General features: G+C 41.8%; 1 protein-coding gene across 7 annotated transcripts; it reads left to right on the top strand.

Moving 5' to 3' along the window:
• The first annotated feature begins 1,644 nt into the window (after positions 1-1,644).
• On the top strand, positions 1,645-18,726 carry LOC140993769 (homeobox-containing protein 1). Of its 7 annotated transcripts, none has more exons than XM_073463300.1 (11): positions 1,645-1,866; positions 3,175-3,286; positions 4,552-4,981; positions 5,293-5,378; positions 6,573-6,683; positions 7,777-7,989; positions 9,387-9,543; positions 11,479-11,561; positions 12,778-12,873; positions 13,171-13,286; positions 16,814-18,726. In XM_073463300.1, the coding sequence occupies exons 2-11, from the start codon at positions 3,205-3,207 to the stop codon at positions 16,958-16,960; spliced, it is 1,521 nt and encodes a 506-aa protein (XP_073319401.1). In that variant the 5' UTR covers positions 1,645-1,866; positions 3,175-3,204; the 3' UTR covers positions 16,961-18,726. The 7 variants fall into 7 exon arrangements, with proteins under 7 accessions (XP_073319401.1, XP_073319402.1, XP_073319400.1 ...); XM_073463301.1 differs by having other exon boundaries at positions 13,168-13,262; XM_073463299.1 differs by having other exon boundaries at positions 13,168-13,286.
• The last annotated feature ends 294 nt before the right edge of the window (positions 18,727-19,020 follow it).

Raw genomic sequence — 19,020 nt, 5'->3', positions numbered from 1 at the left:
GTACTTATTACTACCGCCTTATTGGCACATGGTGAAGGGGAGGGAAGAATATTGAACAAAGCAAACATCAACTCTGCTACAGTCACTCGTGGAGTTAGCAAACACTTTGATTAACAGGCAGGAGAGAGGCAGAGATTTCTAGGTACTGAGCCGAGTGCTGATCAGGCTACTACAAGTGCTTGTTAATTAAATACAAACCATTTAGGGGAATACCCTTACTTGCTTTCTTTTTGAGAGTTAGATGAAAAAATCACTGTCACCCTCATATCTGTTAAATATGAGCTACAACCAGGAAACGCAGCTTAGCTTAACAGAAAGGACCAGAGGCTGTATAAGGTTTAGACGTTGTCTGTGGCTGACTGTGTGAAGCTGGACAATCAAATCTATATATATTAGATTTCTCAGCAGCTTATATTCACTCTCCGACACAGAGGCTGTCTGTGAGCTACAATAAGGTGAGGATGCAACCGAGGCACCGTTGTCTACAGGCTCGGAGACATGGAGGCCCAAGGGAACCTCCGGGGCCCTGAGAGACAAATATAAGAAACATCACTAATCTTTCCTGACCAAGAAAACAACTGACGTGATGCTATTCAGACACTGGAGCACTATGACATCACAAAACTGTAAATACACGAACGGCTGAGCTGTGTAGGTTACACCCACCTGTTAGGAAGAGGTTGAATGCTCATCCCCCTGTAGATTTCAGAGCCTTGAAGGGGGGCACACCTAAATCAATTACTTCAACCTTGAAAGCTGGTCATCTTGGTTTTGGGGGAGTTTACCTTTCAGGACATCCAAAGCCTCAAGCAGCTTCGGGGACAGAGGAAGACATGCCGAGGTTTTCACAAACAGGGCTGTCACTTTCTATTAAAAATTAGTAATACTGTTTGAACATGGGGAAATAACATCAGATATTTTATCTGTAATTATCTACGTGAATTTTAAACATTTTGAAGCAAAGCAGGCTATGCATTCTTCTCCAGTGGGAGACACATCCTTATACCTAAGATACCTAAGTTACATTCTACCACTGGTGTGATCATATCCACTACAAGACATGAAAATCAGGAAAATTGCCTGAGCACTTAGAATCTCATTTGCTGAAATTCTTATGAGCGTGTTTATACAGCAAGCAGGCTATATAGAAATGTCAGGTCCAAAAGCAGACTGCTGGATCAGAAGTATTTGCTGGGGAGTCCATCACAGAACATTTTTTCTATTATTATTATCATCATCAAATTGCTGCTTAACCCCTTTTCATGTAACTTCTTCACTAAATGCTTGTAATTGAGGGAGGCAGCTCATTCTGCAGACAAACACTTATGTGTTGGGTGGTGCTGAGTCAAGGCAGACAGATTTAGTGACACATTTTTCTTTAGCCAATCAAAATAAGAGAATATATAGAATAACTGCTGGAAATAGAGTACTGTTAATGGCCTAATAAACTATAGCTTATGTACTGTATGCATGACAATTCTTGGTGTTTTAATTTAATTTTGCTAAAACATAATTATTACTAAAATGTTTGCATCTTTTGGTGTTTAAATTGAGCTATGACATTTTAGTGGGTACAGTATAACCGGAAATCATGATTATAATTGTTGCTAGCTTGACAGTGGTATCGGGTGAGGGGTCATAAATTGAGACAGACTCCTCACATTTGCATAAACTATTTCCCCACTGCATAGCTGAAAGACAATATGACCCTGCACCGTTCACACTCGGCTCGGTAATTCACCCTCAGCTCGGACCGAGGAGTTACTTTCTTTACTGGGGTTTGGTGGAGCGCCACTTTGTCTACAGTTTCCACTATCTTCCCTCTCCGTCCAGCCGGCTGCTGCTATCTCTCCACAGCAACGGGAGGTAAGAGAGGTGCTCCGCGGTGGGACAATCCGGCGCTAGCTAGCTGTCAGCTAACTTAGCTAGCTAGCGAGCTAAGCCGTTAGCAAGTGGCCGTGTCGCAGTCAGACACTCGACCTGACACACATGATGTTTGTTTGCGGTCACGTTTAACCATGAAGGTTTCGTAAATAACAGCACGTGTGAAATGCTGGCAACGTAACACACAAGGTGCAAGTTTTCGATAAGTTGTTAGCCCAGACGAGACAGACTGTACTGTCTAGCTGGCTAGACTGAACGATAATGCTTCCTGCATCCATCAAAATAAAAGCGCGATTTGTGCTCATTGATAGCTTTTACAGAAACTTGAAGCTACAGGGGGTATGTAAATATAAAAATCTATTAAAATGATGGTGATATGTGTCTAAATGGTTTACACTACTCAAAATTTGTTAGGGATATTGGGATATTTTAGTGTTCCACTCTTGTTTATTTATTCAGTGACATTTCTGAATTTTGTTTAGTGTTTAGTGAAGATTTTTTGGTGTATTTCAGGCATCTTATTCCCCCCCCCCCCCCCCAAAAAATAATGCCAGACATTTCATTTGACTTTTATGCATATCCATATATGCGCCCATATCCCAACATCCCTAACTGATTTTGAGTAGTGTATATATAGCTTATGTTAAATTTGACAATGCTTGCATTTAAGCCAAAACAGTGAACTTAGAAGTTTTCTTCACAGAATTTAGACATACAGCAAAAGAATAAGTATACATTTTAGTTCAGTTTAACCCTATATGTAGGGGCGTGTGGTGGCTTAATCTAGCTGCCAGCCCACAAACAGTAAGTAAACTGCTTTTATGAATTGTAAATAAATGAAAAATGTGACTGCATGTTTCTATCCCAGCCAAACACAACTGAAGATAAATGCGTATACATTATTTTATGGGAAGCTCAGAAATTTGGTCGTAAGGACCTATCCATCTCGTCTTGTTAGTACTACTATTATTATTATTATTACAACTATTATTATTTTTGTAATTATTATAGAAACGAGGTGTCTATAGGAAAATGGCTTTATTTTGAAGGTCACATTGCAGTACTTCCGCTATGTGTGTGCCTCGTTCTGTCTGACTTGACACAACAAGGCAGCGGGCAGCTATCGATGGGAGGCTGGTGCTCAGGGGAACCAACCAACCAGAGTTGACGGTGTTAGCTTAGCCAACATAGCCTGCTAGCGAGTCATCCGCTGTTGTAGGTTTGCCAGCATGCTAATAGGGGCAGCTTAACCGCAACACACTGCAGCAAGTCTCCTGTCTGACTCTGTAGAGGTCCAGCCGAGCTGAACTCCTCTGAGCCATGCGACAGTGGTGTGTCCCCGCTGCGACCCCTCGCACTGAACCACTCCCGGGGCGCCTGTCTGTGTCACCCCCTCCGCCAGGTAAGATAACCTCAGTGACGGGACACGGTTTAACTTCTGGTTGAAGCCAGCATGCTGTGTAGTTTTCAATGTTTTAGTTTAGGCACAGAAAGAACCTAAAATACCAGTGTGGTGTATTTGTCAGAGTTTAAGTAACGTTACTGTAGCCCTGATAGGAGCCACTCTGTCCTGTAAACACACATTTGAAGCCGAATTCTTTGTAAAAAATCTGGCAAGTTAACTTTGTCCAGCTTGTCAACAAAGGAACATGTGTGACCGGATTGGACTTAATGCATCTTTAAATTCATCCAGTCGTTCTAGTAAATTCGGCACACATCCCATTTAACAAGATCAACTTTTTAATGGTGTTGCAGCTCACCACTGTTTATTTTGGTGGAAGAACTGATGTGTAAAATCAGTCTGATGCTGAGTAAAAGATTGGGTTCATCAGATTTGTAAACTGTATTAAGGTATGTTATCCCAGATGTTTACCTTTTTCAAGTAAACAAGGTCATGTCAAATTGCTGCAAATGAGTCTTCACACTGTAGTGTCAACAATTAATGTAAAGTGTTAAGGCCAGGCTTCTTACGACCCTGCACAAGACAGGCAGATATTGGAAGTAAAACCCTGGGTGGGTGGGTGGGTGGGTGGATGTGACTAGACTGAGTGGACCTGATGATAGGTTATGTATGCCAGGGTGATCTTACTTTAGTTCCACCCTGGACAAAATGGAGCAAGGTTAGCCCCAAGTGTCTGTGCCAAGTGTTTGAAAGGGTGCCAAAATGTTGAATGACCCAAGGGTTCTTCAGAGGAGAATGCAGGCAGTTTTTTTTTCTCCTAAGTTCAGCTTCATAAACCAGACCTGTATTTATTCAAAGTTATTTGGATATATTAAACTGAAATTATTTAGTCAGATTTGCATTAAAAGTCTTCAAAGTCATATTCAGGATAAATGAACCCCATCAAAGGAAGTGTACTGTTTGAATTCAGCTTTGCTTGTCTTTTTTTATTTGGGTTTTCATCTATTAATAATCCTTTCATCATTTATCAGTTTGTTGGAGGTTTGAAGAAGTTTGCCATGTTATCTAAATTTACAGTTAACAAATCAAAGGTGCTGAGTAGAGATAAATATAGCAGTATATCGCTGTTTATCTAGTGAGAAATCAACCTAAGCTTGCAGACCTTTGGTGTATTAATAGGGCCACAGTTGGTTCCTATTCACTTACAAAGTTGGTCTTGTATTTCATTTAAAATGCTAGTCTCGAATTCACTTTGATGCCTGCAGATGCCAGGATGGAGTGCTGTGAGGTGGAGCCACGCTACACCATCGAACAGATCGACCTCCTGCAGCGACTTCGTCTGTCCGGCATGACCAAACCTCAGATCATCCACGCTCTGGAGTCCCTGGAGAGGCTCGACCCAGACCACCGCCCACCACACTGTGACTCTCAACCCGCCCCATCCAACAACGCCCCCACCACGGCTGCTCCTGCCCCGTCCTCATCTTCATCCTCCTCCGCCTCCTCGCTCTCCCTAGCCTCTGCCACCACGCAGACCTCCGGCCTGGACGGCGCCGCTCTGTCCCCCAGCAACAGCTACGAGGCCTCACCCCCGCCCCTCTACCCTCCCAGCGTGGCGGTTCAGCGGTCATTCAGCTACGACATGATGGGAGAGGAGGAGTGGGACCTGGAGGAGAAGGTGGATGAGTACATGAGGTGAGCATGGAGGAGGGAGGACGGTGGAGCTTAGTGTTATCAGAGAGCTGAGCGAGGACGAGTAGGAAAGCAAGACCAAAAGAATGGTAGAGACAAAGAGAGACTATTATAACATCAGATAATGACAGCTACTGTCCCCAGAGGGCCAGGCTTATTCTCCAGAATTTTAGTGGAGTTAATTCAGGTCAGGTGTTTTGGGACTGCTGAAAAAAGAGAAGCACCAGTGAATAAGGTTAGTCAGAGCAAAGGCTGCTGTTTTAACCACCGTGTAATAGTTCTAATGCCACAATGGGTTTTCGTTGCTTTTACAGGAGAGACAGCAACCTGGTGAAAGAGGAGATCAAAACTTTCCTCAACAATCGCAGGATCTCTCAGGCAATCGTAGGCCAAGTTACAGGTACTGTACTGCTTTGTCTCATGTTATTACAGCTTATTAACAACTACACGGATACATGTCACATGTCAATAGTGGGGTACTTTAACTAGTGCTGATATGAAGATGTGAAATTCTTGAGACATTTCTTCCGGTTTAATTGAGGATTGTAATAAAAAGGAATATGTTAAAGTCTTTACTTTACTTTACTTCGGCTTACTGAGGACCAGTACTGGCTGAGATATATTTTGAAAGGTGATATAGTTTTAGATAATACTGTACAGTGATGTAGGGTGAAGTTGTGCTACATAACCCGTTTCTTTTGTAAAGCCATGGAGTTTGTTTCCCTCCTCTCTAACACTCTCACTCTGGAGATCAGTGCCCCCCCGCTCGCATATGTTAGTGTCTTGCTGACAGCAATCCAAGTGTTCATATAATGTTACACTTCCATCTTGTAATGCTAATTATGCCGTTATTAAATTCAAAATGGGCCGAAAAGACGGATGGGCAAGAATCAGTTTTTGACATTTGTAAAGTGATGCAGAATCGTAACCCAACAGTCTTGATTTATGATAAGTAGTTAAAGTCAATATGCAAAAAGTGCCTTTCCATCCAAACAATTGCTGCTTCCAGCTTCTCAAAAGTGAGAATTTGCTGCTTTTCTCTCTTTTCATATCTTTGGAAATCTCATTTTGGATTCAACAAATAATTTAAAATCATCAGTCCCAAGTCATTTTGGTTTCGGAAAAACAATGATCGGCATTTTTCACTCTTTCAAAACTTTTAAGAAAGGGTTTTGAATATATACATGATCATGCCTGTTAATTGAGTTTCAGGTAATCAAATATGCTAATAGATGAGAGAACAGTGCATATCTAACAGGAAGGTTGGTGCTGATAATGCAGCACACTTATAGCTAGGTAGAGAACTGCTTGTGGCCTCCACAGCCAAAGCTCCACTTATGAGCAATAAATGCTGAACTTCACAGGTAGCAGCATGTTCCCACCAGCAAACCTCCCACCCCCCCTGAAAGAGAATTGCACCAGATCACATGCCCTTAATTAATGTATCAATGTTGGAATGGCTTCATTAGCTTAACAGGAGTATTTCAGGGCTGGCTCTCAGCCCATCTCAGGAGTACAGATGCTACTGGTGCACCGTGAAATAAATCAATGTCTTTAAAGTGTTAAGATAACATGGCTCGCCTCCGGCACACAGGCATCAGCCAGAGCTACATCTCCCAGTGGTTGCTGCAGCAGGGCCTTGAGATGAGCGACTCCAAACGCAGAGCTTTCTACCGCTGGTACCTGCTGGAGAGGAACAACCCAGGTGAGACACCGGGCAGGGTAAGGGTTGTAGGGTTAGACGGGAAATGTAAGTGCAATGTGTCAGGTACAGTTTGACTATTAAACAGCAGGACTGGGATTATAGATCATTACAGGGGTGAACAAAGTCGACTACAGGAAGACTAATTATGAAGATTTCCAGATCAGTGCCTCAGGGTTGAATGCCGGGTTAATGAAAATAGATTATAGATTAGATAATGTGTGTGAATACTTCTTATCTTTCTTAATATATACCACTGCTCGCTAACCTCCCCCCTCCATCTATCTTTACCCCATCCTCCTGCATGGTACACGCACACACCTCTAACCCCTCACGCTAACTCCATCCTGGTCCTTGAGGGCTGCGAGGTCAACGAAGGACACAAGACAAATCTATAATTTCAGAGGAAAGACAAATGATAAAGGTAGTCCTGTCACAGGAGATGCTAATCAATATTATTAAGGCTTCTGGTTTGGAAATGAAACTTTAGTGGGTGAATGCGGTTCGTCTATGCAGGCTAGAGTAACAGCTCGGGTTGGTGCTGACCTCTCCATGTCCTCGGATACAGATACTTAAAAATATTTGGTATGGTTTCTTTCAGAGAGGGCATGCATTCACAATAATCACAAGTTAACTTTTTACAAAACAAAGCCGCCGATGGACCATCTGCTGACCCTGCTGCCTCCCTTCATCTTAACCCTTTATTTCTTTTCCCACCCTTCCAAGCTTTGCCTTAGCTCCTCTGTAGTTCTCAGCCCTGATGCTGGAGGTACTCTGGTGCTGGTTTTCATTCCTACATGGCTAACAAACAGATTACTTAAGAATGATACTAACAAGAACTAATTCTCTCAGTGGCCACGATGCTTTGCTTCTAATAAAAGCTCCTATTGACCTGCTCATGAATCTAAGAAGTATCAGTCTTGTCAGTCAAATTCACTTTTAATTTGGCCAATAGACTCAAATGCATAATTCTGACTGAAAACTGCCAGGCAGGTCTACAGGAGTGTGGCAGTTAACTCCCAAATACATAAGTCAACCCTGGTGTCTATAATCTGATCCCTGGCCTGCCTGACCGTTGGTTTTGTCCCGACTGAAGGGCTGAGGTGGAGTGAAAGCCAGCACAGCGTGAGTCCCATGCCCAGGGCCAGGGGAGGGGACAGAGACGGGACGGTAGCAGGGGCAAGTGGCAGCCTCCCCAACCCCAACACCAACCTCAACCCCAACCCAGTGTGGAGCAGGCAGAGAGAGCTGTTGATGCACTTGCTGCCGTGGTACACTGCTGCCGCTGCAGCCGCCCAGGCCCAGCCAGGTAACCGCGCCCTCCCTGCCCACCCCCGGCCTCAACAGCATGCCACAGGAGGCGCCTGTTCATCGGCTGACCTGCATGCTGTTTACCCTGTAGCTACTCTGTCAGCTGGGGATGTGTTTCAGCAGTCTGAAAGGGCAGAGATACTCAGGACAACTAGAGGATTTTATCTCCATACCATACTACTGAAATCCTCTTGACTTTGCCGTAGTATCAGCAGGCTGTTGCACCAGCTATGCGGAAGGTCAAATGTAGCTTAGTTTGAATATAATGTCAGAGTTGTGGTAAACAACTGGGTGTCTGTACCTCATGAGGAGTCCTCTAACAGAAGAAGAATACCATAGAAGATATAAAAAGCCTTTTAATTTACAAATGTTTGTAATATGTTCTCTTCGTCGTGGAGTTTCAGTCAGCACCATCAGACCTGCAGCAAACACTGTCACTGCTGCAGCTAAAGCAGTGAGGAAGCTCATCGTCTCATAATGGCCAAATGTCAATATTAGATATTAGAAAAAATTTAAAATAATTCATCATTTTATCATCCATAATTTAATTTGTGATATCTTGTGGAATCGTTCTTTTATTCTGCCAGGAAGGCATGAAATATTGTGACATAATAATAAATCATTCAAGCCTTATTGTCCCTTCTGGTTTTCCATCACGCTTTCACACTTGAACAGATTTTAAATTGAGTTCCTTTTGGTATTTAAATGGTTTTAAATTGAACTTTGTTAATCCCTGCAGAAACCCGTGTTAGTCACAGTGTAGAGTTGAGATATACCTTTTTAAATTTGCACTCCAGCAGGTGTAGGTCAGTCTTTCATAACTGTTACCACAGCGATGTTGGAAGAGCCAGAGGAACATTTTCTGTGATATTTACACCAGGAGCAAATTTCCTGTGACAGACTACAACTAATAACATACAGGATGAAACGGGCATGAATGCTTTAAGTTGTACAGTTACAGTTAATTGGAACAGACGAGGATTCAAGTGTGATTTAATTAAATGCTGCATTCACTTGACACAGTAATTGCTTGTAGCTCATTAGGTTTTCATTTTAGCAGAATCTTTGGCCAAGATGGGAGTATTTAGCAAAATTTTGTTTATGTTTTTTATTAATAACGTTCACATTTATGTGCGATACAGCCTTTTTGTAATAGCAATTAACAGAAGCGGTCAATAAATGACTTTTGAATTTTTATTGAGGTTATGACAAACACTTAACTTATAGCATAAATACACGTTACAACTGATTAAAGAAGGTAGTGTTGTTACAATGTGGCAGTTAGTGTTGAGTCATGATCCAGCTTTTGTTCAGCTGGAGTCTAAACACACGATCACTGTCTTTGTTTACACAAGCTCTCAACTTTCATATTGTTGCATGTGCTGTCTTCTTCAGGGGCCACCTTATCTATGCGCTCTCTGGTGAAGGAGGAACCCGATTGGAGGACAGGGATCATGACTGGTGACAGAACTGGGCTGGTGGGCGGGCCTCTGAGGCTGCGTAGAGGAAGCAGGTTTACCTGGAGGAAGGAGTGCCAATCAATCATGGAGAGGTGAGCAAGTCTCAGTGCTACATACACCACTTTTACACCAAAATTAGTGTGCACATGCAGGTTTTTTAAATGTGGGTAAACCTACATAAAGAGATGACTGACCCCTTTACCATTGCCAGTGGAAGAATTTGCCTTTCTGTTTTACTTCTTGTGTGTCACGTTTGACACAGTAGAAAATGTTCAGTCGGTTCCTTTTTTATGTCTTTTTTCATCAGTCTCCCTTTCAAATTCAACCCAGAATGAACAGTACTCGATGCTTTTTGAACAGCCAGAAAAAGGGCAAAACCTTGCATGTCCAGCCAGGCGTTATGTCCCCAGAGCCAACCAGAGCTGGAGCCGATAAAACACCTGACCTTGGCATGTCCAGTTTGATAGGGGTACTAGTGAGCTAAACAAACAAAAAAAACTTGACTTCTGTCGTTCTAACATCATTAACACTGCAAAAAAAAACTGCAAGTAAAGTATATTGAAATGAGCTAGGGCTGCAAGTGAAGCTTATTTTCTCAATCGATTCATCTTTTGGTCTATAAATGTCAGAATATCCTAATAAATCAGACACTATTTCACACAAATACATAAATTGTTTTGTTCAACCTACAGTCTGAAACCATAGATATTCAGCTCACAGTCACATAAGGAAAAGTAGCAATTCTTTCCAAAGCATTCGTGTGAACTAATGTATGTTTGACCTTTTTCCTTGAAAAAATACTTTGATGATTGATTGTCAATTAAAAACATTCAATTTTCTGTTGATCAACTGGTTGTTTGAGCTCTAAAATGAACAGTTTTCAGCTTGTAATCAAGCTGCCATGACAAAGTTGGGTTCTGTTGGTTTACATTTCAGTATTTGGTTTGCTGTAAAAGACAAACACACCTGGTTTCCACTGAGTTTGAGTTTTGATTAGAGCAACTGAGACAGAACACTTCAGTGTTTGATGTCTGCAGATGAGTTTGAACACGTCAGCACAGGTTCAGCTATCTAGCTGTGGATTAATATTCACATATGGTAGGAATGCAGCAATGCCCGAGGTAATTGTTAATATTGATAACCTGCCCAGGATCAAATGTCTTTTATTACTGTTGTGCAGAGCAGCACTATTCACTTTATTATGCTGTATCATGTCTCTGCTTTTCTGTAACATATTTGTCCCAGACAGTCTTCTCAGTAAGTCATAAGGCTGCAGAGAAAGAGGAGTAGGCATTCCTCCACAGTCGTACCCGCTGTGTGCAATTGATTTCTCTATTACATGGTTGCTGTAAGTATAGTGTGCAGTCTGGGCACTCTCAGTAATAAGAGCACACGGGCCCTCAGACAGCACTCACCAGCAGTGCCCCCGGATTACGCAATTCTACTGCAGTGCTGATCCTTATGAGCTAGTTTAGACCCAAGGACGATACAGTAGAGGTGAAGATGATGTGCAGTGTGTGTATGTGTGTGAGACGGAGTGGACAGGATAGGGCAACTCAGAGGGTGAGAAGGAGAGAGGGCTGGAGGGAAATTGATCCCTGTGTGTTTTGTAACGTGAGATAATGATTCCTCTTCAGCCTTGGGGTGATAAAAAGATGAAGAAGACAAAATCTGGAGAGGAAAGAGGAAAAAATTGTTACTTTGATCTTTACCTGGATAACATAAATTTCACTGTCTTTATATTTATAGGCATAGGAAGAGATTTAAGCTTACAATATTTGAATTGCAGAAATGAATCCACTTAACGCATCCATTCATCTGTTCCTTTATACTGAGGACCTCTCTTGATGCTCCGTCTCCATTTAATAATGTCCCTACTTTTTCAATACAAAGACTCCAAGTTGATGAGGTGTAAAATAAGCATTAACTGGCACTGCTCAGACTGGTGCCGTCTTCTAATAAATGTTTAACCTGTGGTACAGTGTGATTGAGCTGTTTCCAATAGAGTGGATGTTTATCTCTTGCAGTTTCTTCATGGAGAACCAGTACCCAGATGAAGCCAAGAGAGAGGAGATCGCCAACGCCTGCAACTCTGTCATCCAGAAACCAGGTACTGAGAGGCTTTTCTAACTGTGTCAGGCCTGTTACTGTGACAAATGTACAAGTCCATCAGCCCTTGTGTTGAAAAATTCATTCTGTATACTTGATTTGAATTTGTTCTTAAAAGAACAATTGACATGTAATTAATTGATGGCTATCTCAATAATAAGTCATTCTAGTCAACAGTTGTTTTGTTTCTAGCTTCCTGAATGTGAAGATTTTCTACTTTTCTTTGCATCATGTCATTATAAAAGATTGATTTAACATAAAGTAAATGATTGATTCATTTATGATGAGGTTAATTAGTTGCAGCCTTGATATGAATACTTAATTAAAAAATAAAGTATTCAACATAATGCAGTGCAGATGGATTTACACAAAGATGATAAAAGTGCTCTGCAGTGATTTTTGAAAATGTAAACACTAACATTCTTGTGAAGCAGAGTGAAGCTTTGATGAAACAAATTGTGCACATACAGTACTTTTTATTGCTATAGTGTCATTGAAAATTATAAAAAATAAAAGAAATAGAAAATTATTTCATAGCTAAACAAATTGTGCAAATATTTTTTAAATAGGTATAAAGTGTAGATTCACTCTTGCATTGATAAATCAAATCACAAGATGTACTTGTATCAGCTTGTTGTAGTCGCAATTAGTGGAAATGTCAACTCAATTATCTATACCATCTTATTGTTAGTGGTTTAATTGACCTTTTTAAAAAGCGCACTGGGGATTTGTTTGTGTAAACTTCATTTTAAAGACTCATGTTGTACGTAATTTAGGACGAGGGATTTAAAGTTAGTTTTATTACCTCCATGACAGAATAGTTGAGGATCTTGACTGGTTTTGCAGAGGGCTAGACAGTATGATATATATCGTTATTGTGATATGAGACTATATGGCGTCAAAGATTTTGGATATTGTTTTATCATGATATGACAGTAGTGTTATATTTCCTGTTTTTAAAGATTGTATTACAGTAAAGTGATGTAATTTACTTACTACTTACTTGTTCTCATACTTGTCTTTACACACTTAGTCATTATATCCAGATTACTGATGATGATTTATCAAAAATCTCATTGTGCTAATGTTTTGTGAAAAAACCTATAGTCATCCCTACAATATTGTTGCAATATTGATACTGAGTTAGGGCCTATTTGGTCATTTGGTCAAGGCCATACCGCTACTATAAATAAGATGCTGTGCGTTTCCTCACCCAGGTTGTAAGCTGTCTGAGTTTGAACGTGTGACGGCATTGAAGGTGTACAACTGGTTTGCCAACCGTCGGAAGGAGATGAAGAGAAGAGCAAACATTGGTGAGGACCTGATAATTTGTTTTTGTCCACGTATCTGCAAAACATCATATTTTCACGAGTTTGTTTTGAGCTTGGTGACACCCCATAGGCTTTAAAAGAGTTCATTTAAGTAGCAGATTTGGTCACCGTAACAGAACTATAATTAAAGCCGCCAAAAAGCGGAGAAACTTGATTTTCTCTCGACAGTGACAACATGTAGAATCACAGGAGGAGACTTTTGGTCATGTTTGTCTCAATTTATGTAAAATGTACGTATATATATATTTCCTTCTCTTCCCTGTCTAACACAACCAGAAGCTGCCATTTTGGAAAGCCATGGAATTGAGGTGCCAAGTCCCAGCTGCCACTCTAACGGTGAGGAGGGAGAGATGCAAGAGTTTGCTGATCAGGTGAATCATCGCTTCTCAGAGCAAGTGAGTTGACTTGGTGCCCCTAAACCAGCTGCTTGAGAAGTAACAGAAAACTGATAACTAGGAGTAGGACTTGTTGGCTGTGATAATTGTATTTGAAATATGCAAGGAAAGTGATTTTAGCACAGTCGCAAACGTTACGATGGCTGTAATGTATCAAAAACAAACAATTTCCTTCAAACTGTCTGGGCTTTAAAGGGTTTAAAGGGAAACGTATACCATAAACACTGCTAAAAGCTAATAGCTGTTGGACTAATGTTTCATAGATCTGTGTCTCAACAGAAATGTGACTTGTCGTTGCATGAAAAGTGCAGGTTCACTTCTGTTTAGCTGTGCTAATGAGCCATGCCAATCAATACCCGGGCCCTGGCACTGGTGCACATGAAGAGAATGTGGCCATAATAAATGTCATCATTTACCCTGTGTTGGATAGGTGCGAGTTTTTGCCATGACAGAAAGTCTAATAGCAGCCATAACACTTCTTCAGTGTGTCGCTGTTGACAGTCAGCTGAAAAGTGGCTGCCAGTGTTGTCATCGTAAGAGCCAGTTTGCTACACTGAGAACAAAGTGAGAAATAGCAGGAAGTCTGTGTGGCAGCAGCAGAAACATGGGTCATGTTTTGGCTGATCCCAGAAAAGGAGGAAGTTAACACTCTAAACTGAATTCACTAACTTTAATGGAAAAACCTGGTGTATTTCAGCCGTGCATATAAATGTGTCATTGTGACTCAATGGGCCCTATTTAGACAGATGCACTAGCGCTCAGCGCGCTAGTGCATCTAGGGCATGTCCAAGTCCATTTTGCTAGTTAAACGGTGGATAATGTGGGCACAAAGTGCAAAGAGGTGGTATTAAGACTCTGACTTAGTCATGGGTGTGTTTTGGGGCAGAACATAAATCAAACCAATCCGAGTGTCATCTCCCATTCTCTTTAAGAGCCAGGTGCGCCAGGGCCTGACACATGTTTACCAGTAGCTCTTGTCTTCGCTGAGGGAAAGGGATGTGATCCTTGGCTGCTGGACCCTCTGCCCCACCATTTCACAATCATCTGTCCCATCAACAACTCTGTTTGACTGCATATGAAAAAATAAACTGATATTTAACCAAGGAGGAGCGTTGCTGCTCAGTCCGATTCTCAGTCCGTGGATCAGGCAGGACGGGTCATAAACGGTAACATCCTGATCAATAACGGGTGGGATGAGAGGGGAGAAATACGCCTTAAAAATATTAATGACATTTAGGCTTTCCGCCAATCTGATATTTTGCATTTTATGCAATTTGTGAGATCGGCTGTAATGTCTTAATTCGCCGATCCGATCAATGACGTCATTGTCGTGCTGAAACTCCCCGCAGATGCTCCCGTTGCATAGATTGCAGACGGCCTGTGTCCCACCCACTCCAAAGAAGCTCCACACCACCGACAGGCCTGCCCGAACCCGACAGCCAGTTTTGAGCGCTGTCACGATGTGACGGACAATAAAGTTTTTGGAATCTTGAATCATTAGCTGTCGGATTCAAACAAATACGCCGGCGGTGCGGGACCCGCCCCCCCAAAGCGAACGAGACAGACACAACCCAAGCCACCCGCAATCCATGCAACACTAGAGTACCTCGTGGAGGAGTATCTGCAAAATGCCCCAACACGACAAATTTAATCAGGCACCTGGATAAGGAACACAAGGAGGAGCATGCCGAGTTCAAGAAACGAAGCGTGGAAAAAGAAAAACAAACACCAAAACGGATGCTAAAGCAAACTACTTTAGACAGTACCCGTCCGTATAGCCATGACAGTGAGAAGGCAAGCGGTGGCACAAGCAAACTTATGGAGTTTATCGTGCTGGCCGACCTGCCATTTAATATTGTGGAGAACCCCGCATTTCAACGTTTGCTGGCATACTTTGATCCAAGCAGTAAGTTGTTGCGCCCATTATTTCTGTCTCAAGTTATTTTGTTTTGACCTGACTGAACTTTGAACTTATGTCTGGCCAGTCCTTGAATGCCCTCTAGAGGTCATTGATGTTTTACCCTTGCATCTCTGTCAGTTTGGGGCATGGCAAAGATTGTTAAACATTGGCAAAAATGCTTGAGAATACTTTTGTTGATACTCAGTAAACAGTACATAAGTATATACAGTAAATTATTAAGTTATTTAAATACACATATTGTTCCCTCACGTGATCGGATCAGTGATCGGTGATCGGTTTATTTAAACTCACTAATCGGTGATTGGCCCCAAAAATCCTGATCGTGTAAAGCCTAATGACATTACCTGCAGTGATCCTCCAGCGGAAACAATATGTGTATCTCTACATTAACAAACGACAGATTGATACATTAACAGATGATAAACTTTGTTGATTATTCAAACCCACTGTGGCTTATTGTAAAGCCACAGTGAACAGTCATATTTGAAGCTCTGAGGTATTCAGGAAGCTCGTTCCACAGGTGGAGAGCACAGAAACTAAAAGCTGCTCCGCTCTGCTCGTTTGTGCATTGAGCAGTAAACAGTGAACTTACACTCTCACATAGTTCATATTTATATGCAGCGCTGATGAAAAACAGATGTAAACATGATATAAATGCTAATTGCTTCAGTAGTGTCGCTGTCTGCATTCACATCTAGAGGCTGCTTGAAAACAGCGAGGGCAAGTCGGAGAGTGTTTTCTTCTTCGTCTTCATTTATCGTCTTAAGTGGCGGTTAGAAAACAGCTGTTAGGCACATTAGTTAACTGGAGTGGAGTGCTGATCAGAGCGGTTAAACTTTCACTCATTAACATATGCACTCTCCATATGACAGTTTTCAAATTATGCGTCGTATGACTGTGTGCACTGTGATCGGCCATCAAAGTGAAATGACTCGCGATCATCTTTATAATTTTAAGGAGATAATCCACCTTTAACTCTGAGTTTCCTGAGAGGACAGTGTGACTTTAGTGAAAGTCAGCCTCACATATGTAAACAAGCTGACGTAAGCAGATGAATATGCAGCATGATTAGGTCACCCTGGATATGTAGATCCCTATACGTTCAGCCAGAATGGTCACAGGAGCTCGTCTCTTTTACTTTAAACTGGCAAAAGACAACTTTATTCCTTTAATCATCATGTGTCTGGTGTTGTCTATAGAACAATAACATCATCACTGTTTCGATTAGTTCCCTAGAAACCTCACTTTCACTAAGCAGTTTTGTCTGCTGTCTCTCGGGAAAATAATGGGTGACTGAAACCATTTTCATCTGCTTTTACGTCTCCATTATAAACTCAATGAGTGAATAAACCCATGTTTTGTTCTCGCTGTTGTTATTTGCCGCGCTGAGGAAAATGGAAAGCAATCCAGTTGTTTTTGACAGTGGGGCCAGCAATAATATCACTTTGAAATGATTTAACAGTCTGAAAGCAAAACTGTCAGTGGGGACAATAAAGATAGAAGAATCCGAGCTGACAAACAGCTTTGTACCAGACGGGTGTATCTAATCAAGTAGATACAGAGTGTAAATCACAATGTTTTCTTATACATCTGTACTTTTCCACAGGAAGAAACATCTTCTCTCAGGATTGTTGAACAACAAGACCCCTCCTCATTGGCTACTACCGAGGTGGCAGCCCTGCCGAGCCCCACCCCTCAGGTCCTGGATCAGAAAGAGGAGGATTCAAAAAGGGAGACTGTGGATGAAGAGTGACCAAAGCTGGTGGAGTTTGGATCGCAGTGTTTGAGTTTATATCAGATGAAATAGGAAAAGAGTAAGTGTCCTCCTTTGGGGCCTACGGCACCCAAAACTCAAAGGGAGAAAGGTGCTGAAGCTCGCTGAGGTGCCTCTGATGGTAAGGAGGCCACTGTATTTATCAACAGTAATCCTGCTTATATTAACGGCAATATACAGTATATATATATATCAATATATAGTGCATTCCAAGATGGTATTAAAAAGCCTAAATTCCTTAGAGGGAGAATCATGTAAAGGATACCTCGCCCATTTTAAGCTACGCCTTTTCTTCTTTCTTTGCTACATGCCTTCTTTTAGCCTTTTCAGAGTGTTTGTCTGATGGACTGTGGTGACATGAGCGTGCTGAGCCTGCAGGTCAGGTGTGTTTGGGTGTGGGGATAAAGTACGGCATCATGGATCCAGTGTATGGTGATACGAAAGCCCTCTGCTCGCCTGAATGTCTTTGACTCCATCTAGTTCGTAAGACTCTAACCTCAATCAGTCGACTGATTCAATCAGTCGATCCATCATCAATCTGTAAAGCCCTGAGGGACGACTGGAATCTCAGGTAATCCCAAAAAACATGATGGATAAAGACCGTGAAGAGTTGTCGTAACATGTGCTCTGTTTTCTTTATTTTGATTTCCTTCATCTTAACCAAAACAGGATGTGTTATTTATACCTTTTTATATTAGCGAAACAAGCCGAGGACAATATATCATAGTATCTCTGTGTCATCTGTCTTCTTTGTTATACTGAATGCTGCTGTTTGGTCATTTTTGTACTCGGTCTCAATCCTCAACTCAGCCAGTGAAGCTAGCCTAGCTACACGAGTCTACTCAGATTTTTTGTCTTTTCTTTTTTTTTCTTATTTTTTTACGTTTGAAAGAACGCTAAAACCAATGTGATCAAAAACCCAAATGCGTCGTTCTACATGCTCCAAGCACCTTCTCTCCTATTGAAATAAGCTAAAGCTTAAGCTCGTGTAAGTTCGTATGACTGCAAAGCTGCACTTCAAAGTGGATCTCACTCTAACGGAACGATGGGAGTTGCAGACTGTACCTGCGTTAGACATGTACATAACCCAGAGAATATACACGTCTATGGGTGCTTTCCTTCAGATTACATTAGCACTATATAGAAACTGTTATTTGTCAAACTTGAAATATGAATAGCTGACTTAAACTCTGCAGTACTTAGTCCCCTGTATTTACTGGCCCAAGGCCTGGGGAGTTACTCCCGACATGTTCATGAAATGGACAAAGACGCTTGTTCTCAAACGGCCCCCAACAGGGCGCTACCATGTTACCTCCTAATGCCAAAGCTATGCCAAGGTAGAGATGAGCTACAGAGTGAACTGTGCTCACAGGAACAGGACATGACACAGTCACAACACTATAGATATACAGTACATAGATGTTTATTTGCTCAGTACAACACTAGCCAACTCTAGCTTACCTCAGAATAACTGTGTGTCATGAATGTGTTACAGGCTAACTGACTGTCAGAGAGCTGACAGCAGCCGTTATTGTGACTGTTTATGATATGGACAGTGTTATGTAGCATTTACGACAGAGGGGTTTGCCCTGTATTGTTAACGTATACTCACCTCAGACAGTTCTCTCGTCCGGCTTTGGACAGGATCCCCAAAGCTGCACGCTGTTTCTGATTACTCTGCTCCTCTCTATCTGCTTTTATCTGACGACGAGAAAACAATAACAATAATAAAATTGTAAACAATGGACGTGACATGTCTTCATTTGTTATTTCATGTGATTTTTGAAGGTCCAGTTTGTAGGATTTGGTGGCATCTAGCAGGGAGGTTGGCCTCGATGGAAACTCAAAATGCTCCCTCTAGAGAGAGCCAGTGTTTGGTTTGTCCGTCCTGCACTACTGTAGAAGCACGGTGGTGCAACATGGAGGCCTCTGAGGAAGAGGACCTGCTCCATCTGTAGATATACAAGACTCATTCTGAGGTAACAAAAACACAACGATTCTTAGTTTCAGGTGATAAAAACAATGAATGTTATATTCCA

The sequence above is a fragment of the Pagrus major genome, chromosome 3 (assembly GCF_040436345.1).
Source record: "Pagrus major chromosome 3, Pma_NU_1.0".
Lineage (NCBI taxonomy): Eukaryota > Metazoa > Chordata > Actinopteri > Spariformes > Sparidae > Pagrus > Pagrus major.
The sequence above is the reverse complement of the archived record's forward strand: the minus strand, read 5'-3'. Positions and strand labels throughout refer to the sequence as shown.

Coding starts and splice junctions, on each gene's coding strand:
- LOC140993769 (XM_073463299.1), top strand. CDS start 3,205: ATGCGACAGTGGTGTGTCCCCGCTGCGACCCCTCGCACTGAACCACTC. Junction 5,379..6,572: donor AATCGTAGGCCAAGTTACAG/GTACTGTACTGC, acceptor TCCGGCACACAG/GCATCAGCCAGAGCTACATC. Junction 12,874..13,167: donor GAAGAGAAGAGCAAACATTG/GTGAGGACCTGA, acceptor TAACACAACCAG/AAGCTGCCATTTTGGAAAGC.